Raw genomic sequence first — 24,093 nt, 5'->3', positions numbered from 1 at the left:
ACTTATGAAAGTATTACCGAACAACTCTGGGCTCCACAAGTGATATTATAATATATTAGTTAATCCAAGGGCGGTGCGTGAGATAGACGAGCCATGGTCATTTAAGGCAAAAACTTGTTCGTAAGGATTTTTTTCACTTCCTTTTTGAAAGAAGTCGTTGATGAGATTCTGTTGACTTCCAGAGGGAGAGAGTTCCAGATCTTCGAGGCTGAGCCTGAGAAAGCTCTGTGCCTCATTCTCTTTTTGCACAAAATCTGTGGTTTCAAGAGGAAAGAGTTTTCACTTCTTGATGGTCTACCCCCACCTGATCGTTCAAGCTTTTGTGCCAGGTAACAGAGGTATTGAAATGGAGGGCTTTATGAGTCATGCAGGCAATCTTTAGTTGTATTCTTGCTTCAAATGGCAACCAATTTAGGGATTTTAGGGACAGGGAAATGTGAGCATTTCTAGTTTTACCTGTAATCAATCTGGCTGCGGCATTCAAGGAAGCTCTTAGTGGGGCCAAGGTATATTTGGGGAGGCCAGAGAGCGTAGCACTGCCTTGGTCTAGCCTCAACAAAACAGGCACTTGAACGACCTGCTTGACGTCATCTTCTGGAAGGAATGGTTTGAGATTCCTAAGTATTCTCATCTGGTGGTTAGCACCCTTGCATAACTTCCTAATATGATTCTTCATGTGCAGGTGGATGTCCAGGGTGATTCTGAGAGATTTGGCTGAGTCAATATTGTGGGGAGAGCAGTTGAGGGCTGTGAGGAGTGTCATCCAGCGGTCTATCTTGGGGGTGTGATTAGGTAGAGATATGATAAGGAAAATCCGTTTTGGAGATGTGGAGCAGGAAGCGGATCTCCGTCAGCCAGTTTTGAGTATTCGTCAGGGTAGAATTGAGTGAAGTGAAATCTTCAGAAGAGGTGATTTTCAGGTAAAGCTGCATGTCATCCGCATACATGTGAAAAAGAGTGTTTGAGGAATTTAGTGCATTTGCTAATGGTTCCATGAATATGTTAAAGAGTATGGGATGTAAGGCAGACCCTTGTGGGACCCCCATGGAAATTGCAAAGAGCTGGGATAAGGATTGATTCATCTTGACACTTTGGGATCTGTTGTGCAGGAAGGACAAGAACCATTGCAATACCAGACCGGAAAGGCCCATCCTGTGCTCAAGAATGGATAAAAGGGTGTTGTGATTAACAGTGTCAAACTCAGAAGAAAGGTCTAGGAGGATTAGGAGGCAGTATTCGTTTTGGTCTAGCATTTTTAAAATGTCATCCATAATGTGAGTGAGCACCGATTCCATGCTGTGGCCACTTCGTAAAGCAGATTGTTGTTGATCCAGGAGTTGGGAATTCTGTAAGTGAGTGCAGAGTTGCAATATCACACAATTTTCTAGGAGCTTAGCCAGGCCGGGGAAGTTGGAGATAGGGCAGAAGTTGTTGCATTAGGTTTTTTCAGAATGGGTGTAACCTGAGCTACTTTTAGGCATTTGGGGATCGTGCCCTGTGATAATGAAGCGTGGACAATCTTTGTCCACAGGGGGATAAAGGCATCCTTAATTTCTTTGTATACCTTCAGTGACAGCGGATCGCTGAAGAGATTAGAAGGGTTGATACTTAGAAGGGGTTTTGTAGATGTCTCTTTTGCTGAGGGAAGCGGAAGTACTCCATGAGCCATTGTTCTTGGTGCTAAGATTAAGTGCTTCGAGCCTCTCAGAGTGAGAGAGAGGAGATGCAATCTCGTACCCTGACAGAAGAGCCTTCTTAGATTCAAGGTCAGTACTGATGAGATTTGTTTTCTCCTTAAAAAAGCAGCCACTTCGTCTCATTAAGGCGAGGCGTCTCCTGGGATAGGGGGGTTAGGTGCTTTCACCAATTGTTGCTTAACAATTTTTAAAAGGTTTCTTGGGGCGATTTGAGGTTTGGTTAAGTTGGGATCTGACGTAATCAGCCTTAGCACTCTTGATTCTTTTATTATAGGAACTCCTTATCAATCTAAGGACTTTTAAATGATCAGAGGAGGGTTTAGATCTCCAGGATTGTTCTGCTGCCCTTAAGGTGAGGCGGTCCGAGTTTAGATTGTTGTTGTACCAAGGTTTGGAGACATTTGAAGAGGCATTTTATGTTGTAGTGGAGCTATGGAATCCATGATATTAGAGATAGTAGGGTTATAGAAGTCAGTGAGTTCAAGAACATCTGTCATGCCGATTATTGTGAAGACAAGGCAAATTGTTAGATCTTCGGTGTTGATATTCCTGAGGTCCTTTTTCCATTGCTTAATTTTCTTTAGTTCCCTATCATAAATACATGGAGAGAATGCTCCTGGCTAAGCTTGCAGTTAAATCATAAGAATTTCTTGAGACCAGAGAGTGAGCGGGACAGAACCCTCTAGAAAGCATTTGATCTTGTTAGTGGAGACTCCAGAAAGCTGGGCAGTAAATCCTAAATAGTACTGTCTGTCTCATCAAAAGGATATTATTGGAGACTGTAGATATTTAGCAAGCAAATCATTGGCTTGTGTGTTGAGATTTAGTTGAGTTCCCTTTCCAAGAAAAGGAGAAATCCAGAGGTTTTGGGTTTCTCGCTAGAGGAAACGGGCATGTTTGTGCTTAGATCTTGCCGCCCACCAACTCGAAGCTCCTGCGAACTTGACTCTTTGCATAACAGCTACTGCTATCGATGCACAGCAATTTAAAATCTGCACTTTGTACTGCAGCATCGACATCCAGCAGTGACCGGCAAATTGAATCTCCAGCAATGACCATCTGCGATGTCTGACACGATCTTTGTCCCAAAGTGACGATCATCCGCAAACACCCATCCTGCTCTTCACCCTGACAAAAAATGAGGATGCTGCCTGAGTAGGGTTTCACCCCTCTCACCCAGTAACCCAATTTTCTACAATATGATATCCAAACATGAGGTAAGAGCTGACCCAAAGCCCACTTCTTGGATTATTGTATCGTAGACCATAGATTTTCGACAGCAGACAAATATAACACCCTTTCGAAAACAAAATGACACAATGTAAATTTTATTTTATCATAACGATTTTCCTTGAATTTTGTTTCTTCTGAGATCGCAGCAACGCGCGACGGGTAAGCTAGTTATGTATAAAGCATTAAAAAAAATTATGATGGAAATATTTTAAAATATTTTAATTAAAAAAATACAAATATATTTATGTTTTAAGTTCACAATGTGATTAAATATGTTATCATAAAATAACATTTATTTTTTAATCATTCTTACATTTTGCAACACTGAATTAATTTTAGATACATACATTTAAAAAGTTGGAATAACATATTTGCATTTAACATTGTTTCTTATGGGGTTCTATTTTAAGACCCTGTCTGTGTTATTTTCCAGGGAAGGTGTTGCGGTATCAGTGGTTGGGCATTAATAACCTAGGGCCAGATGTAGGTAAATGAGATTTACCGATTTTTAATTACCGAATTTTACCGATTCGGTAAATCTGAGGGGTGGATATGTAGGAACATCCAGATGTTCCTTTTACCGAATCGGTAAATATCTGTATTTACCGATTCGGTAAATACCGACCGGTAATGCCCCATTCATTCCTATGGGCTTTGAAGCCCATAGGAATGAATGGGGCATTACCGGTCGGTATTTACCGAATCGGTAAATACCGATTCTGACAAGGGTGCAGGGGGTGTCACTTTGACACCCTCTAGCACCCCCAAAAAAGGTTCGGGGGCCATGTGGCAGGCATACCTGCCCTAAGGGCAGGTCTGCCTGTCATATGGCACAGGTGTGCATGCACACATGTGCATGCACACCAGAATCGGTATTTTACCATCAAATAGTATTTGATGGTAAAATACCGATTCTGTAATGCTTGTGGGACTCAGAAGAGTCCCACCTACATATCAATTTTACCGAATCGGAAAAAATACCGATTCGGTATTTTACAGAATCGGTAAATTTACCGATCGGTAAATTTACCGATTCTGTAAAATACAGGGCCCTACATCTCAAATTGCATTTACCGGTCGGTAACGGCCGAATTCGGCCGTTACCGACCGGTAAATGCCTACCTACATCTGGCCCCTAGACTTGTAAATTTGCTTCCACCCCCTATTTTGAATAACTTTGAATAACTTTACATTTGTAAATGGTGAATAGCAAAAGTGTAAAAGTAAACTTAGACGTGTACTATACTCACAAGTATAAAATACCTTTGTGAATAGCCCTGATAACGAACATGTTAGCAGAGGATCCTAAGAGCTATATCCCAATATAATCTGTCCCCTCAAATAGGTTTCTGCCATTTGGAATTCGTAACAGCTACTGGGAGAAATTTTTGTTCTGATACCATTTGATGCTGATTGGAATCTGGGGTAGAAAATGTCCTTGGGAATTTCGATTGAAGGATGCGAAATAGATTCTTGTCGCCTATGTAAGAAAATGAATACTGCCATTGAGGTAATATCAATAATAAGTCCAGAGTGACAGACTTCACACAACACACTGCCAACCGTTCTGTGATTTACCCTCTTGTCTGTCTTTTCCATCCTAGCCCTTACAAAAACTGGTTGATTCATTTAGCATACAGAATTTACCTTTCCTAAACAGAGCATACAACCACCATCTAAAAACACATTCCTGTGATCTCTACTATGTCTCTCTCTTTCCTATCTACCATCAGAAAGCAACAGGAGCAGCAAAGTAACTTTTTTTATGGTTTTGAGTGACAGATAATGCCTTTCGATATCAGCTTTCTCCTGTTTGTTCCTTTGGCTTTCCACCATCCGGTTGGAGTTAGCCGTATGGCCTTTGAGGAATGGGGAGGCTTTGAAGATCTGATGGTGTTTTTGTGATGCTATGAATGGTCTTCTGGTTGGACTATATTTGGTTCTGATTTATTGTTGCTGGTTCTGCGAGTTCCCGCTGTTGGTATTTTGGTTGCGCAGCCTTTGCAAGCCTAGTGTGCCTCTTATGGCTTCTGAGTTTTGGTGCTGTCTTCTTCACCCTCATTTAAGTTGTTCTTTATCACTGCCTCTCTCATGACCACTAGATTTCCCCCTTGTTCTGTGGGGGGGGGGGGGGGGTAGTGGCTCTGATTGGGTGGTTCATTGGAATATATGTGTGATACAGTTGGTTGATTTTTTATGGACAAAGGTTTCCCTCTTCTATTCACTAAAATGGTCCTTATGCCTGCTTTGCATTTCCTCCCAATTATTTCCTCCATGCAGTATTCTAATTTGCGTGCTGGCCTGCTGTCTTGCAGACCCTGTTAGGTGGATCATAGCACTCTGCTCTTTTGAGATTTTTTTGGCCGGAGGCTATGGCTAGTCAGAGTTGCTTGATGCCTAAGCTCACTTGGTACCTTGGTAGGCACTGCTTGGTCCAGTTTGTGGCATCTCTGCTGAGTGGGAGATTTCTGTATGACCCTAACTGCTGTTTTGCAGCCAGGGAGTCTCTGCCAGAATTCGGGACCTTTGCTGGGAAGCTGATTCTTCAGGGTTTTTTCACTCTTGTTTGGGTTGTCCCTGAGTAGTGCTTTGGAGGTTTCGGTGTGAGACTCCGGCTTGTTCTTCGACTTCTCTGTGGTCAAATGGTGTCTGTTTGTGTACATCCTCATGTTCTAAAGAATGTAACCAGGAAGACAGATGAGGAAATAATGCCCCATTACTTACTAATAATCTTCAATACTCTGAATCCCTGTCTTCCTCATCACATTCCTGCGTTAAATCCATTCTGCCCCTTTTGCATCTGCCTATTGTCTGGGTGTGCTTGGTAGTACAGCAAGTGTGCTGAAGATCACTCCTTCTGGCAGACAGGAAGTTTTTCTACAAATCCCTCTAATCCGCACCTCGAGATTTGGTGGCAGAAATTTGCTCATGTCTGGAGCAGGGCATGTTCAAAAGACTTCTGAAGACATGGCTGTCTTAATGTATCATTGAGCTATAATAAGTGGCAATAACATGACATAACAAGGGAAGGTGCCATACTCATGGACAATTGGGATATGTTTTTGTTTCTATCTGTTGAAGGAAACACACATAATTTCTTAAGGACTATGAGAGAAAGACTAGGGGTCAGATTAGTGAAGATTACCTATAAGTAATCGGGGCTCTAAAACTTTTATACCAAGAACAACTATTAACTGACATACACAACAGGACATTTTTACTTGACAACTGTTAAGCAGTGGGCTAATCAAAGAAACCGATCAATGTTTATGAATATTTGAAATCTCTACACCATAATTTTTATTCCTGTTTGCAATTGCACTATATGCTTCTTTTCCTGAAAGGCTGCAGCTCGTTAATTTGACAAAATAGTTTTACTAAACTCCAACACAGAGCTAAGGCATCAAATACCTTTCCTGAGCATGCAAATAAAATGCAAACTTGAACTGAAAGTTTGAAAGTCTTGTGTTTAGTTTAGCATGACACAAAGCAGACTAGTTGGAAGAAAGTTTTATAGAGTAATTCATGTCAAGCTGTTGGAGCAGGTTTTCAGGAAACAACCGCCTTTTACTGGATCTATAGTAAGCGCTTTTAGAGTTCAGTTCACCTTGTATAAACAAGGTACATTTTAAGCCATGGTTTTGGCGGGGCTTTGTAGACTCGTCTGCAGCTCTCATGCTCCATCGTGCAGTTGCCGCGCTACTCGAATCATAGGGCCATATGTATCAAGCCTTTTGTGATTCGCAAACGGCCTTTTTGCATGTTTTGGGATGTATGAAACATTCCCAAAATAAGGAATTGCAAACTTGTGCGATTCCTTATTTTGCCATAGCATTTAGGGAATCGCAAATTTGCGATTCCTTAAATGCTATGTATGTAGCATTTTTGGCTAGCGAATTTTGGTTAAGGAATCGCAAATTACCACCAACTTGTAGTTGGTGGTAATTTGCGATTTCTTGTAAATATGCACAATTGTGCATTTGTGAGGGTGGCATATGATGCACATACATGCCCATTGGGCATGTATGTGCGCCATATGCACACACTTGTAATTTACAGGGGTGCAGCAGGGTGTCCTTGAGACACCCCTGCACCGTTGCAAAAATTCACAAATTGTGATTAGCAATTTGCGAATCCGCAATTTGAGAATTATTTGGAAATCATTCCTATGGGCCTCCTGGCCCATAGGAATGCATTGGAAAATATTCCTTAATTGCGAATTCGCAAAATGCGAATTCGCAGTTAAGGAAGCTTAAGGAATCGCAAATTAAATGCGATTTTGTTCATACATACCATTTTGCATTTCCTAAATAGCGATTCCTTAAAATTCGCTATTTAGGAAATGCAAAATAGTTTGATGATACATTTGGCCCATAGGTCTCAATACAGAGGTGTAGTAAAGGTGCCATGCTTTCTAATGCAAACACGGAAAGTGATCTCTGACTAATGTCTGTTTTGCAAAATATAGAAATAATGAAGATTCAGGGAACACTCGTGGACCTTTGCCCCAGTACCACAACACCAGCTGCACCACTGAAAACGATGCCCTTCAATGAGCAGAGACTGTCTTTTGAGATAACAATTACTTTCGTGCATAGATCCGATTCTTTACATTTAACTAATTGTTTAAAGCGCTTAATTTAGGAGTTTGTTAAGTCTGGTTCATGCAAACAGTAGCTTACTCAGAATTCTGAGTTCTTCGTACTACTTTGGAGAAATGTACACTTTAAGGGAATGTTAAAAATGGGACCCAAGAAAACCCCTGCTCACCCCCTTGGTAGCTTGGCACTAGCAGTCAGACTTACCTCAGAGGCAATGTATAAAGTATTTGTACATAACACACACAGTAACACAGTGAAAACACTACAAATACACACCAGACCAGTTTAGAAAATTAAACAATCTTTATCTAAACCAAGCAAGATCAAAATAACACAAATCCAACATACATAAGCAAAGATATCACTTTTTAAAGGTTTAAGCAATTCTGTCCATAGGACTCTATGGATGCGGTGATTTTAGCACAAAGTACCTTTGATGTGCCACAATCCAAGATAAAAATCAACCATAAAGGTGGGAGGCATTGGAAAACAAACACTAGCGATGTGTCGATTCTTGAGTGTTCCAGCCTCAGACCGGGGGTGCATCAATTCCTTTAGCCACACAGCAGGTCCTGCGTCAGAGCAGGGGTCTCAGTCATTGGAGACTCGGTGCTCTGAACTCGGGCATTGGTGATTCTTCGGGCCATGAACAGGCGCTGCATCAATTTTTCAGTCGCACCATGGTGATGCATTCATTTTTCAAATGCACAACAAGCTTGCTGTGGAAAAAACAGCGCTGGAAAGGAGATGCGTGGATTTTCATCTCTCGAAGCAGCCAAAACATCTCCAAGGGCCCAGAACTGGACTTAGGAGGTCACAATTCCCAGCAGGGAAGTTCAGGGAAGCTGCAGATAAAGTCTTTGATGGTCCTGAAAAGTCCAACAGGAACACACACAAGCCATTGGAGAACCTTGAAACAGCGGTATTCAGAAAGCAATGTCCAGTTCTTTCACTGCCCACAGACAGAAGCAGCAACTGCAGCCCGACCCAGCAAAGCAACACACAGCAAAAGGGCAGTATATTCCTAACAGCTCTTCTTCTTGGCAGAGTCCCCAGTCCAGAAATGTTCTAAAAATTTGGGATTACAGGTCTAATACTTGCATCCCTTTTGGCCTTTGAAGTAGGCATACTTCAAAGGAAATTGTTTGTAGTTCACAAAATCCTACCTTGGCCCTGACTTGGCTCCAGACAAACTACAGGGGGTGTGGAGACAGCATTGTGACAGTACAGGCAGTGGCAGGTCTGAGACATGGATACAAGGCTACTTATGTAAGTGGCACAATCAGTGCTGCAGCCCCACTTGTAGTATTTGATTTACAGGCCCTGGGCACACACAGTGCACTTTACTAGAGACTTACCAGTAAATCAAATATGCCAATCACCGAGAAACCAATTACCAATAAAATCCAGGGAGAGAGCATGTTCACTTTAGCACTGATTAGAGGTTGTAAAGGGTCCAGGGTCCTAGAGCCAACAAAAAAAGGGTCAGAAAAATAGGAGGCAAATGGCAGACATTCTTGGGATAAACCTGCAAAATGGGTCAGGTCCAAGAGGGATGTACCTATTGTCTTCTAATGCAAAAGATGTACTGAATTCACTTGCGATGTACTAGAAAGAGTGGTTTGCTTCAGGTGAATTACGATGAAACTATGGAGCCTATTTTTGCACAAGGGACTTTCATTGTCTACACATGTTCTTTGCAAAAAGTGACCAAATTATTGAGAGCCGGAGTACCAAATATAGCTCCTCACCAAGTGTAAGCAACATAATTATACTCTACCCTAATACATCTTGCGGGGCAAATGGATCTTCTAAATAGAGGGAACATTATAAAACTGTGCTCATCCCTCCCTGGTCTGGAAGCAATTAATTTGAAGGACATTGAATCAGTTGCCTTACTTCCTCCGTCCGGGCTTTATACCGGTTATATTAATGACCCACTGTAAGCAAGCCGTGAGATCCACCAAGAACGAACTCGGAGCCATAAGAACCAACCAGAAACCCCACAAATCAATTCAGCTTAGGGCAAAAAGTGAGACCAAACCTCCAATGGTGAGCTCGGGTGAGATGATGATCATCATTAGTGTGTCTGTTCACAGCCGAACATATATAAACCATAAATCGAGAAACACAGACTTGGACGGACATGGTTATCTGCTTCTGAACAGCGAGGCCCTAGTGAACGAAGAAGAAAGCATCTGCCCACCTTGACCATCAACATGTGCACGGAATGCCAGGGGGCTCACAGAATCAACCAACAAAAAAGAGGCAATCGCATTTGTAAGTTTGTTTGACATAGTCTCTGTGCAAGAAATGTGGACCCTGGACTCAGCCCCCTGGCAGGATTTCACGGTTTTTGAATCTCTGGCAAACGCATCTACAGCAGAGGGGGTCACGGATCAGAGGGGATTTTCTATTAATGTGAAGAATGAGCAGGTGGCAGCAACATCCATTTCTAAAAGAGGGAAAAGCGACTACATCATGATTTGTGTAACTCTGACCCTAAAAACTCTAGACAGGTGTAGGAAGCATTTATCTACATCTGGCGAAGCCCAAGCATGAAACGACATTAGCTCTGTTACTCCCACTGCTGAGAGAACTAAAATAGACCGACACTGACTCATTATGGCGACTTACTGGAGATTTCAACACCAATTTAATGAATATAGGGCCATATGTATCAAAATCTTCTTTTGCGATTCTCAAATAGCCATTTTATGCCAATTGCTATTTGAGAATCGCAAAATGCTATGTATGTAGGATTTGCAATACATTTTGCAAATCCTACCTTTTTGTTAATTGCGAATCTCAAATTGCGATTAGCAATTAAGGAATACCTCACAATTCACTCCTATGGGCGTAGAGTCCCATAGGAATGAATGAGACGACATTCTCAATTTGCGATTAGCAATTAGAGAATCGCAAACTGAGAATGCAATTTCAAGGGTGCAAGGGTGTCAAAAGGACACCCTGTTGCACCCCTGAAATAAGCATGGGTGCACATGTGTTGCACATACATGTCCTAAGGGCATGTATGTGTTTCACATTGCACTTTGAAAAATGCAAAGAAGTGCATTTTTCAAAGAAATCGCAAATTACCACCAACTTGAAGTTGGTGGTAATTTGCGATTCCTTAAGGCCAAATTGCACTTTTTTGTTGCTTCTTACATTGCATTTAAGGAATCGCAAAATTTGCGATTCCTTAAGTGCAATCGCAGATTTGCCTTCATACATACCATTTAGCAAAATTGCGGCAGCAAATGCCAAAATTCTGCGAATTTCGGAGTTTGCAATCGCAATTTTGCTTGATACATATAGCCCATAGAGTCTAACAACAGCTGGCAGAAGCTCGAGGGCCAAATAAGCAATTTCCCCGAGGTGAAGGCCCAATTCCAAGGACCAGATAAACATGGAAAAAACTCGATTTGGCCCTCAATAATCTGTGATTATGCCTCCTAAATGGCAGATTTAACACAGACTCGCCAGTGTCCTATACACATTCCTTTCCTAGTACATTAGCAGCACTGGATTATACATGGACGTCAATAGCCCACTTCCAGATTATTAGCAAATTCAAGGTGCACCCCTCCTTAGCGAGTGACCATGCGATGCTGAAATGCAAGATGGAGCCTTGGAGTATTCGCTGCACCAAGCAGAATCACATAGGCATTCAGGAGGAACTTGAATCAATCAAGAGAATAAACTGATTCATGAAGGTTCAGGGGGGACTAAAACTGACAATTAAAATGTTCCTAAAGGATTTAACAAGCAAAGCAGCAGGGGCCATTACAATTAAGGATGCATGGAGGTAATGGATCACATTCCTTGAAGAGGCTGAAGCGAGTAGCAACATACAAGAAAGAGCACGGGGCAGCTAACAGGGGCAAAATAACGCTCAATTAATGAAGTTTAAAATGGAAATAATAAAAATAAAGTGGCAACTAAACAGAGCTCTCAGAACAATGCCAAAGTAATGCCAAAACAAAGTTAACAGGATAAGAAGGTCCTAGAGGAAACAGATACATGCACAAAAATCAGGAGGAAGAAGTGAATCAATGTTGCAAGCTCATGAGATCATCAGATCAAAAACCCAGAGGAAATTCTGAGCTTGCATAAATGGCATGGAGTGACCCACATCCCACGAAGACGTCCTGATAGTCTGCCAGCACAACAGGAAGCTTTTATTTAAAAAATTATACAACGATTCTGCATCTCCTCCACTAGGGCGGAGGAGCGTCATCCCACTGCTTTCGCGCAGTGCGAGAAGCAGAAACATAAAATGGTAATAACTACCATTTTATGTTTCTGCTTCCCGCACTGCGAGAAAGCCGAAGGTTTTTTTGGGGGGATGGAGCTGATCGGCACAGCTCTCTGGCAGGGGAGGAGTGGTTTGCCCATTGCTGAGGGCGCTGAGGCTCCCGGGGCCGACCAAACCAGTCATGCACACTCTATAGTTCTCCGTGCATGCTGCAATGCAGCCTACATGGAGAACATGGCCTCCCCGTAAGCCCCTTCCTGGGCGGGGTCCCAACCAATCATAACTCTCCACTGGAGCGTTGTGATTGTCTTAGTGGAGGGGAGGGAGGCTGCCTGCTTCCTGAGGACGCAGGACACGGCCGGCGAAAAGGTAGGTTTACATTTTATTTATTCATTACATTAACACCCCTGTGCGACTCCCCACTCCATGCGCAGACTACTCAAATCCTCAACATTGTCAAAACCCCATAGCTCAGCTCCATAAAGAGCTGTGCGAATTGCTTTGGTATTATAGACCGTGAAGGCCGGAGCAACTTGCCTACTGTGTGAGAGGCGGTGTTCTTTTCCTAATATTCCAGCCACTCGTTTATGCCCCATTAGCGTCTTTGCTACGTGGGGCCTCCATATTTAAATGGCCCCAAAAAATGGGTAGAGGTACTATCTCCTATCCTTAAATCTTACATCCTAGAAAAATCAATTCTAGAAAACTGGAAAAGTTCAATCTTAGTACCAAAGCATAAAAAATGAGATTGCACAAGCCGAGAGAGCTATAGGATGAACGCCTTATTGGACACAGAGGGAAAATGCTATGCAAACATTCTAAGTATGGAACTGGACAAATGGTCAGAGGAAAAAACTGATTCCGCAATGCCAAACATGCTTCAGAAAAGGCTGCCATAAACAGGACAACCTGCTCTGTAATACCCATCTGATAGAAGAAGCAATGTGGGTAAAAAACAGATCTTTATACCTCAGATTTGTAGACTTGCAACAGCTTTTGACAGTGTTTTACACTGCAAACTCAAGTCAAACTGAACAAATAGGATATTCCACCTCCCTTATTCAAGGGCATATGATCACTATACTCGGGCACATGGGTAAAAGTAAAGGAGAGCATCCGCTAGACTACATCCACAAAGGTTGAAACCAACAAGAACCTAGATCAAGGATGTATGCTTGCACCCCTATTATTGAACCTATACCCGAATGGCCTGAAAGATTACTTGGAAGAAACAAGAGCATTTCCCCTGAAGATAGCAGGCCACAAAATACAGTTGTTGCAGTATGCTGACAACACAGTGCTATTAGATCAGATACAAATTGGACTCCAGAGACAATTTAATACCATGGTCAAGTATTGCGACTTCAACTATCGGTGGATTAACAATGCATAAACCAAAGTAGTGATTGCTAGTCACAAGATAATACAGAGTGGAGCATGGAGCACAAATACTTGCCCAGAAAGCAGCTGCCAATTCTTTAACCCGGGCTTTGGTCAAGCTAAATAGATCAATTCCGAGCCCACATCTACAACAGCTCTGAAAGGTAGTGACCAGCAAAATGCTACCTACCATTGCTTATGGTGTCCTTTCTTTCAGGGGCTAAATGGGAAATCGGCTAGACAGAGCTCAAGTCATCACCTACTTGAAAATCTTTGCTTGGCCAAATTGTATGACTCATGCCCAAGTACATATATAATTCAATCTAACCTCTCAACAAGTGATACTTCATGCAAAAGTTCTGGCCTACTGCTTGAAAGTAAAACAGGCATCTCTCAGCAACTTAAAACATATTTGAAAGCCAGCAATAGACGGGGCGGAATCAAACTGGCACAGGTACAAGGAATAGCTCTCTGATAGATCTAGAAGCACAAGAGCTATGGGCTGCTAACCTTCCTGCAAAACATATAGCAAAACTGCCTCTAAAGCAAGCAAAGTTAATAACCCTGGATCAAGACTTGAAAGCCCTGAAAGGAAAGCCCCATGGTAGCTGGGCTACATGATCCGGGATCATTCCCTATTTACCCCTCCCAACCACTGGCCAAGGACATCAAAATAGACTTAATAAAATTAAGACTTGGCATGATCCCTCTTAAAACATACTGATACAGAAGATGTGGAGGTGATGAAAACAGGCTATGTGGAATATGTGCTGTGGGAGAAGAATCATGAACTCAAATAATCTGCATTTGCAAATCGCTCCTCCCACACAGAAGATTCTGGCTGATCCGCACTGGGAGCTTTAAATACTCACACATGCAATAAAGCCATACTCTGCTGTTTGAAAGGGGAATCAACCCAGCTGTCAGCATGCTTGATAAAATTCTTCAAGGCAGCGACTCAAATGCTACAAGTAGTCAGGGAACATCTCCAAGGCACCCAAGGTACCCCTCAAAGCAATGGCGATTGGGGCACGCTAGCAGTGTTCCCGGCCCTACAATAGCTAACAGATAAACATCCTAGCAAAAATGCATTTTTTAGCCTCACTGAGCTTTGAGAATCACTGGATTCATGACTAAATATTGTGGACTAATAGCACAAAGCACTTTAGAGGACAATTGCAATTTTTGTAACACTGCAGGGAGCACCCCATGATACTCATACTGGGGTATACCCTGTTAATGTCCTGATTGGACTTTAGAGAAGTCAAAGGTATCTAGGGGGGACAGATGTGATATCGCCGCAAACAACAAACTGTTTCTACAGGCCCACCTGAACACAGTGATTAGCTCCCCGGGAGCAACAGCCATAGGGCCAATTATGACTTTTGGAGGTGCAGTGGCGGTTGGCAAAAGTCGCTGCTGCTCGCCTGCCAGATTACGACTTAAAAGTGGACTGGCGGACATGAGGGTGGCATGGCGGTCCCGTGACGGTGTCCCTATCAAAGGTGGCAGTGCCTTTGAAAAACGCACTGCAATGGGAATGCCACACAAGGTTCCTACAGGGCATGGACTGTTACATCCATGTCGTGCAGGAAATGGTGTGCATGCAAATACTGGGAACATGGCATGATGCTCCAGGGGGCCCTGTCGAACCATGAAAACTGTGGCGGAGAGGAAACTCGTAATATACTTTGCGTTCCTGCCAAGTATAAATCGGCATCAGAACTGCCATCCACCTCCAGGGAACGGCATTTCCCTGGTGGTGGTCACGGTCCCACGGTAGTCCAAACGCCCCAGTAATAATGGGGAGGTTGGACCGCTGATGTGGAGGTGGCTGGACTGCCACTGCAGCGTCACCTCAACCTCGGACTGGTAATTGGGCCCTTAGTGCTTACTAACTAGTGGTACATGGGGACATCTGTGAGGTATAGGAGGGCTCGACACCTCTCCGGGAAGGAGCACAAAATGGGTGCGAGGCAAGAGGGCCTGGTTCACCCACTTCTCCCGAGGTCACAAGTTGTGGGGACCCTTAAAACCCTTAAAACTGAAAGAGATGCAGTGCCCTTGTTCAAATCGGACATGCGCATTGGGGTAGGCCTTTAGAGAAGTAGGAAACCAAAGGTCCCCAGACATATTAAAAATGGTATATATGAGGGAGAGGTTGTCTGCCATGCACTCCATTGTAATTGCATGCCATAGCCTTGCATGCCTTTGAGTCAGCGATGGTGCCTCTTTACGTTTTGACGTGGCAGCCCCAGCCAATTTCGCTGCCCCCATACAAAGCCACATTACCATCTGGTCTCCAATTGTCTGACGTTTAACAGAATCCTCCCTCAGCCCCAGAGGGGCAAAGACGGGATTATTGGGCACTGGCTACACCAAATCATCTTTCATTTGGGTCAAAATTTTGGACCAGAAACAGAATGGTCAGGCAGTCCCACCAAATGTGCCTAATATCAACCATTGTACCGCACCCTCTCCAACATTGATCAGACAAGTAAGGGAAGATTTTTTTAAAGTTTGGTTGGATATAGATATCAATCATGTAATAGCTTATAATGAGCCTCCTTCATACCCGTTGAGTGATTAAACAGAGGGATATATCCCCAAAATTTGAACCAGTATGTCTCTGGGATGGAGCTCCCCATGATTCACTCCCAGAACTCCATATGTCATGGTCTCGGGGTGTGTAAAGTGTCTAGCAAGAGTGCATAGAGAAACGCAATACACCCATTAGTGGCATTTACACTCCTAGCAAATTTCTCAATAGGGGTAAGCTCCCTGGATGCAGCCGCCTGTACCCCTGGTTGAGCACCCAATGTTTTAATTGATTATAGCGAAAACATTCTGTGGGCAGTAGTTGGAAGTCCCATTGACAATTCTCAAAGTTTAAAATGTCCCAATTGTGGAATAGGTCGGAGATCACCAAATAGCCCTCAGCTCTCCAGATAACAAAGGGGCCCGGTTGTCAGTGTCAGGGTGAAGGCCGGTTGAATCCGAGTAAATGAAGAGGAGAAGGTCATCCATGGTGGCCCTCTATTCACATCATCTCAAACCCTGAGAGTGGTCATTGTGGGGGTGCTCAGATATGCATTAGGGCGTGCTCTTCTTTAGGCTTCCGCAACAAATCCCAGATATTTCTCCCCACCACACCTCTATCCATATGGAGTCAGACTGGTGTGCAGACTACTCAGGAATCACGTTCATCTGTGCTGCCTTAGAGTACAAATGACAGTCTGGCAGACCTGAGCACTTTGAAGATTTGGATAAGCGCAACAAAATGTAAGGAAGGTGTGCTCTGTAGTTTTGCCAAATAAAGTAAATCACTAGGGTTCGCAATGCCAGGAGGAATTCAGAGTCCTATTCGATAGAGGGCCCCTGAAATAAGAATAGCAGTTTGGTCAAAATGGTATTTTAACGACATGGATTCTCCTGAGCCAGGAGATATACATGGGTGCCCATCTTTTAACCTCTTCGGTGCTCAGGACGTCACGGTGGATGTGTGCTAAGGACAGCCGCGGCCGTCCGAATCCCCCCACTTATTAATTCTCCCGCAGCGCCGAAGGGTTTCAAGTCAAGTTTCAGTTGTTGGAGCAACGGAGGATATTTGGCAGTTAGAGTTCAAAGAGTGTGGGGGTTATCTTGATACCCAAATATGTAATCTCTCAGCTAGCCTACTGAAATGGTGGTAACGCCCCAAGGGTCAAGATTTCTGTGGCTGGTTCAGCACGAAGGATTGTGATAAAGTGATACGAAACCCAGCTACTTGTTCAAACAAGTTTTACTCAACTAGGAGGGCCTCCAGAGAAGTACGGGGGGAAGTCAGGGATAACAGCACATCATCTGCAAATTGGGATATTTTGTGCTCTGTGTCACCAAAGTTGATACCCTGAATGCTAGGAGTTAGACACAATCTTTGCAGCAAGTGGATTAATGCTTAATGCTCATAACAACGGCGACCGAGGACACCCATGTCTTGTCCCTCGTTCCAACTGAAAGAGCTCAGAGCTTATCCCATTTATTAAAACCCTGGTTCTGGGTATCGTAAAGTTGACATAATCATGTTAATAACTTGCTCACAAAAACTGAACCTATGTAGGGTATGTAGTAAGAAGGACCAGTCCACCCGACCGAAGGCTTTTTTGGCATCCAGAACCAATAAGACCGCAAGTATAGACCTTTTTAGTTGCCTTCTTGACTCGGTGAATCACTTTCTGAATATTATCATGCGACTGTCTACTCTCTATATATCCGGATTGATCCGGGTGAATCAAGTTTGGGAATAGATCATCCAATCTGGCAGCCAGTATTTTTAAATACAGTTTGGTGTCTAGATTTAATAATGCTATGGGGATATAGGAGCTGTTTTGCTATTCTGAGTTAACGAGGGAGAGGAGCTGTCAACTACCGCACTTGTAAATCACAAAGTCTCTGCCTGAACACTCTCACAAAGGGCTTGTCGCTAAGCTATTGAGACCCTAGATAAGCAGGGGCCAGGACAGGGAGGAAGGGATGCCTGACACCTCGAGGGGGTTTGAGCCTCTTGAAACTTCTTCAACTTCAAAGTAGACATTGGGTATATATATTGCACCAAAGACCCCACCTGTTCAGTACACTTCTGGACCAGAGGATACTCTGCCAGGAAGAAGGACTGCTGTAATCCTGAGAGTACTGCCACTCTGCTGGACTGCTGCTCTGAAGGACTGCAGCCCTGCTGTGCTGATTTGCTGCCTTCTGCCCTCTTGCCTGGGTGAGAAGGATTGGACATGCATCTCTTGAACCCAAATCCCCAGAGGTACTCCAAGTGCTAGTTATCTGGCATTCCGATCTGAAGCCTCAGGGACAAAACAGGCTTCCAACAACCTTGCACATACCTCTGGCTCTGCCATCATAGATTCTGCCCTGCCAAGTGGTGCCACCCCAGTTCTAGATCCTTGGAAGAGGGTTTAAGGTGCTCTGCCAACCTCTGCGAATCCAGCAGAACCAATGCATCTCTTCTGCTTCACTGTGTAAAGCTGAGCAGAACCAACACTGCTGCATGGGTTGGCCTTGTCACAAAGACCTGTATCACTGCTGCAATCCACAACCTCTTCGGAGCCACCAATGTGCAATGCATCCGCAGTGCAGACCCTCCCATTCCTCATCATCTGCAGACTCAACAATGAACTCTGCATCTCAGCCTCTGAACCGAAGCATGCCCCGACTGTGCACACATCCTCGTAGCCAGACTTTGCATCATAAGCCCTCGTCGACTCGATCCTTGACGACAACACAGGACCCTGCATAGCAGCCTCACTGCATCTCGGAACTGATGCATCGATTTGGCTGGGCGATGCATCTTGGATGCAGTTCCTTGAAACCCTTCACAAACCAAGATTTGAGGTACTCTGTTGAGTGGGCCTAACTGTGTCCCTGTAGCCAGCCCACATTTGATTGCGGTTGACCTGAACTTGTGACTTTTTTCCTGATCTGGCGCAACCAGTTATCCACGGAAGGCCTTTTTTGGTATTATTTTCGCTAAAATCCTTAAACATGCATATCTCCTGTTCTACTGATTGGATTTTTGTTATTTTGGGCTTGTTTTATATATGTAAAGTTACTCTATTTGTCTAACTTGTGTTAGGATCCTTTTTGTGAGGTGTCCTCACTGTATTACTGTTTGCCGTCTAGCACAAATACTCTACATATTGCCTCTAAGTTAAGCCTGGCTACTCTGTGCCAAGATACCAGGTGTTTGAGCACAGGTTAATTTAGGGTTGGCTTGTGCTACACCCTGACAAGGATTTTGGTTGCTGCTTGACCAGGCCTCACACCACAATCAAACAGTAACCCAATTTCTTACATGCCTGTTTGCACATACTCCTGTCTGCCTATGATACGTAACTCTTTAGTAGTTGTGGACAACAGCTAGGAGGTCCAGACATAGCAGATGTTACCTGTGGCTTGCCTGGCTTTGGTACCTATGGCATGACCTTTCAAACTTTGCCTCACATGCATTGATGCATTCAAAGATGTATTTCAAAAAAGTTTAAGTTCTTTGAGAAATTCAGATTATGCAGGAAATCACAGCATTGAAAAAATAATCCTCTTTTCTTTCCCACGTTGAGAACAACCAGCAAAATCTATTTGCATGTTGTCAACAGGTGTGCTGTACTTCGATCTACCAAACTAAAAGGGGAAATAAATTATTGTTTAAACATATCAGATGTTACACTTCTTTGGCTTCAACCTTGTTCTGCTTTTCATTCTGCAGTTTTGTTTTTCTGTGAACACAGGGCTGCTCTCTAATTGCTTTTCAAGGTTGATACATCAGAAATTAGAAAGTGATTTTGAAGCATATGTGCAAACTCTCAATGTAGTAATGAGGCCATAGTGCAATGATTGTTTTACTTTACATAATGAATGCTAATATGCAGACCAGCAAAAACACTGTCTGTGACATTGCTGGACAAACCCCTTTCGTCAGGGTCATTCCCAAAACGTTTTGCCTTCACTGTGCTGCTTTTTGAACCTGTTTTTGTTACCAGCAGGACTCTGAGCACTTTACTAGTGCTACAGTACTTGTGCTCTCTCCTCCAAACATTGACAAATTGGCTTTCACCTAATCAGCACATTTAAGTTACCTTTATGTCCCTAGTAAAGTGGTACTACATGTACCCAGGGCCTGTAAATTAAATGCTACTAGTGAGACTGCAGACATTTTTGTGCCACCCACTTAAGTAGCCTTACAAACCTTTTTCAGGCCTGCCATTGTGGATTGTGTATGCAGTTTTCAACTGATATTTTGACCTGGCAAGATAAATCTTATGCCAGGCCCAAACCTTCCTTTTTAATACATATACATCACCCCTAGGGTAGGCCCTGGACAGCCCAGAGGGAAGGGTGCCATGTATTTAAAACATACAGCATGTAATTTTCGTTTTTGTTATGTCCTGATAGTTAAAAACTCTTAAATTCAGTTTTCACTATTGCTAGGCTTGAAAGATCGGATTTTTTGTATGAGTTTTAAAATGCTACTTTTAGAAAGTTTAAATTTTCCTGCCTTAGCAATTTAGTGCCTCCAGGCCGTCTCAGGGTCACAGGACTGGATGTGGTTTGCTGTTAGACTTGGTGTATTCCTCCTAGACAGTCGCACACAAACGACACCTTAAGTGTGCATGGATGAGCCATCACTGGCATGATGGGAGGCCAGAGTTAGGCTTAGCCCTACTTACACCTGTATATGCTGTGTCCTGCCATCACACAAAGGAATGCATGTAGTTAGTCGAGAGCCAGGGTGGGGCGGCAGGAAACCTGTGCACTTAAAGGGGAAACCTCTAGAAGCGTCTACCACTTAAAAGAATCCATCAGGTATAAATATTCGACCTCATGGACATCAGACCCTAACTCTTCAGTACACTGATGGACCTGTGGATACTACTGAAGAAGGATTGGCGTGCTGCTTTGCTGCCAGAAGACAGCCTCTCAGCGGCCCTGCTACTCTGGTGACTGCTGCCCGGCTGGCAGAGAAGGAAGATTAGACCTGGGCCCTTCATCCCAGGCTGAAGTGCCTGCAAGGGTCAGCCATCTGGCCTACTGTCTCTAGCTAAAGGGACATAACAGGCTCCAGAGGCTCCCTGCAACTGCCCAGCTGACCTGCTCAGGGGACCTACAAGTGGTCCTACCTGTGCCCTGCGTGTCTCTGCTAAAGTGAGTTCCTGGCCCACAAGTAGTGCCGCTCAGGTCCTGGGCCCTTGGTGGGGGTCAGTTGAGCTCCTTTGAAGTTTTGGGGCTCCTTGCAAACTTGAAAGAGCCTTTCGTGCCAAGACTTTGCCGCCTGTGTAAGTCGCCAACGTGACTTTTCACAGAACTAACACTTCACACTGCTTATTGAAAACAGGAACAATGTCTTATGTGGAGGTGTTTAATTTGATGAAGTTATCAGTAAGGATCCAGGGATCTAGCTTAAAGGACTTCAGCTTTCCATGGTTTGTGGGCACCAGTGGCTGGGATTTGGTGGACCTAATCTGGAAGGCCCCTTTTATATTTATGGTGGGATTTTCTATTAAAAAACAATTCCAAGATGGACGCTGATGTGCAGGCATGTTTCTTGATGCATGGCATTCATATTTAATTTACTATTCTAACATGGCAGATGCCAGTATGTTAAAAATTAAAAAAGAGTTAATAACAACTGTGTGCAAAGTGCAACAACTGAAGTGAGCAGCCTAGCAGCTCTTTTTTTAGCTTCAAGGCACTTATTAAAATAAATAATAATAATTTTTAAAAAATTAACACAGGGAGCAGGATGGGGAGTGAAATGGGCAGGAGACTTGAATGAAAAGAGAAAGCGTCGGGGAGGCACTAGGAAAAAAATAGGGGTCGAGAAAGAAAGAGGAAGCACATGCATTCCCATGGAGTGTGAGATACTGAATATAAAAAAATCCCCTGAAGTTTGCAATGGAAGGATTCAGCTCATCCAATCAGGGAACGTGGAGACTGAAATATTCCTGTACAGGACAAACACAACAATAAGGAAGAAAACCATTGAATGAACAACCGACAGACAATGAGATAGACAGCAAAGCCATCAAGTCTTGTGTCAGGGACAGATCCAAAGCTCATATGTAATGTATTGGAAACAATAGGTCTGCCAATAGACAGCTAAAGCTTCCTGTAGCTGAGACCTCAAAGCAAACTACCACTATTTTTGAAAAAGCCTTTTAACTGGTCATAGCAAATTAATGTTGTTTGTTGTCTGATTATATACAATGTATGAAGTGTAATGTTTTTGCTGTGTGTTACAGTGCTTGAAATGGGCCGGTGCTGTCCAAAACGGAGTACCTGCCCTTCTATCATTCCAGAGGGAGGGTGCATGCACTTTTCAGCACTATTACAATGCATTTAATGGGAGAGTACCCACACTTCTAAGGAGCAAAAATGTGCTCTAAACAGAGAGTACTGCACTTCTATATTTCCAATTTAAAGCACTGGTTACAGCAATAAAACATTCAGTTTATGTTTTAAAGTTTATATGTTCACCTTTCTGCTTGGGCGAAAAAGTAAATGGACCATTAATTCCAACTGGAACAGTTAATCTATACAAACATGTCCCCAATTTTACTCTACACACCGAGCCAGACCCTGAAATAAGAGGCTGTAAATCTGAATTTTTCTAAAATTAAGGGTTAGGGTTATTAATAGTCACACTGAGTCACAACTCCAGCATTCAGATCAGAGCAGGAAAGTTTAATACAATAAAACTGTCATACAATATTTTCAGCAGTGCTCTGCTTTTTTCATCAGGAAGGCGGGGTTAGCAGCCAGGCTCTCAGACATAAAAAGAGGGTCCCATTTGAGGAGAGTTGGAAGTCAGATAGCATAAGCTTGCACTCAAACGGAGCCCTGGCGAGCTCGCGCGGCGTCTCTGGTGTGCTTGGGGGAAAAGAAGCGAAGGCAGGGAAGGGGACGGCGAGCAGCAAGTTTCAATCTTCGAGCCCAGGGAGAGGGGACCGGACTGCTTCTACCAGACGGTCAGCTGTGCGTTGTAAGTCAGCATGGAGTCTGCCGTCAGTCGCTGTCTGTTTTCAGTGCTGCTGCTTCTGACCTTCAGACACCCGGAGCGGGCAGACGCCTGCAGCTGTGCCGCTTCGCACCCACAACAACTCATCTGCGACGCGGCGATAGGTGAGTCGCACTTTACTTTTTGCTCGCTGCGGCCCTCGGGTCCAAAACATCTCGAATAACTACCACAGGGCGTCCCCAGATAAACAGACTTGAAGCAGCAGGTTTTCCAAGCACCATGCCCTTCTCGTGAATGCATCTCTCCTGCTGCCTGCTCAGTGCTTTGTTTGAGGGGCGACCCTTGAGTGGCATTGAATGATACTTAAATCTTGCTACTTGAATTGTGCGTTTTTGGAAACTAAAAGCCAGAGATAGCTGCAAATATTGGCTAAGACTCCACACACCTTTTAGGCATTTGCAGGTCTTTTTTTAGTGACTTGGTCGCCCATAAGCATCTCACTTTTTGCATCTTTTTCCTGTCCTAATGTTCTAACTTGTTGGAAATATTTGCGTGTTGTGGTAAAAAAAAAATAAAAAAAAGTTCTGTTGGCTGGTTGCGAGTGCTGACTCTCTGCAGTGGCTGCTGTAATACTGTAGCCCCCTGTTCTGCAATTAAAATTGTGCGGTCGATGCAAACTCGTGTCAACAGGAAAATAAACCGTCATTTGTACAGCACATGATGCCAAACTCACAGGGAAACAAACAAAAAACTGTGATAGAAATAATCCGGCAGTTCGATTGCAAGGCAGATAAAAAGGCGGAAAAATGAAAGAAATTGTAAAAAAAAAAAACATTTTGAAGTGTTTATTCTTTTCTAACATGACGTGAAAATGACCTCTAATGAGTTGGATGATCATCCAATTACTCTGGGTCGGCCTCTGAAGTAATCTTGTTAGTCCTGGGTGTACCGCTCAACTTTTCCCTCTAACTAATCTCTGTTAACAGTGCCTGTTCATGACAGATGTGGAGTTATTTTGGCCCTGGAGGGTCGCGAACGCGTTGTGTTTGGTGATATTGTGCCATGTTGTAGTTTGAATATAACTCTTTATTCACAGGACAGGCTTGTGACGTAGATTCGTTTAATCTGCATATTTGGGTGGGTGATGCGTCTGACGTGGTTTACTATGAGGCCTCTTCATTGATACAGCAGAGGCCGCCATTTTATCGATTAAAACACATACACACACTTCATCACAAGTGCTGTATTGCTGCTGTCTGTGCTTCCAAAGCAGTAAGCACTATCAGTAAACAGACCGATAAACGAGAGATCGACATATAATTATAATGATAGAAATGCAGAGGCAGACATAGAATTGTAGAAAGAACGACAGAACAATAGAACGCTAGAATGATAGATAGATAGATAGATAGATAGATAGAT

The 24,093-nt window shown here is 43.5% G+C and overlaps 2 protein-coding genes across 2 annotated transcripts in view; one reads left to right on the top strand and one right to left on the bottom strand.

Moving 5' to 3' along the window:
- Positions 1 to 24,093, bottom strand: part of SYN2 (synapsin II) — a 1,078,985-nt gene that overhangs the window by 371,405 nt on the left and 683,487 nt on the right. The gene's annotated exons all lie outside the window — the stretch shown is intronic.
- The window catches only part of TIMP4 (TIMP metallopeptidase inhibitor 4), a 112,492-nt gene continuing 110,865 nt past the window's right edge, over positions 22,467 to 24,093 (top strand). Inside the window, exon 1 of the mRNA XM_086938960.1 lies at positions 22,467 to 22,835. Coding sequence (XP_086795086.1) covers positions 22,706 to 22,835 — 130 coding nt within the window. The 5' untranslated portion in view covers positions 22,467 to 22,705. The remainder of the gene's footprint in view (positions 22,836 to 24,093) is intronic.

This window comes from Lissotriton vulgaris, chromosome 9, assembly GCF_964263255.1.
Source record: "Lissotriton vulgaris chromosome 9, aLisVul1.2, whole genome shotgun sequence".
In the NCBI taxonomy this organism is placed as follows: Eukaryota; Metazoa; Chordata; class Amphibia; order Caudata; family Salamandridae; genus Lissotriton; species Lissotriton vulgaris.
The sequence above is the reverse complement of the archived record's forward strand: the minus strand, read 5'-3'. Positions and strand labels throughout refer to the sequence as shown.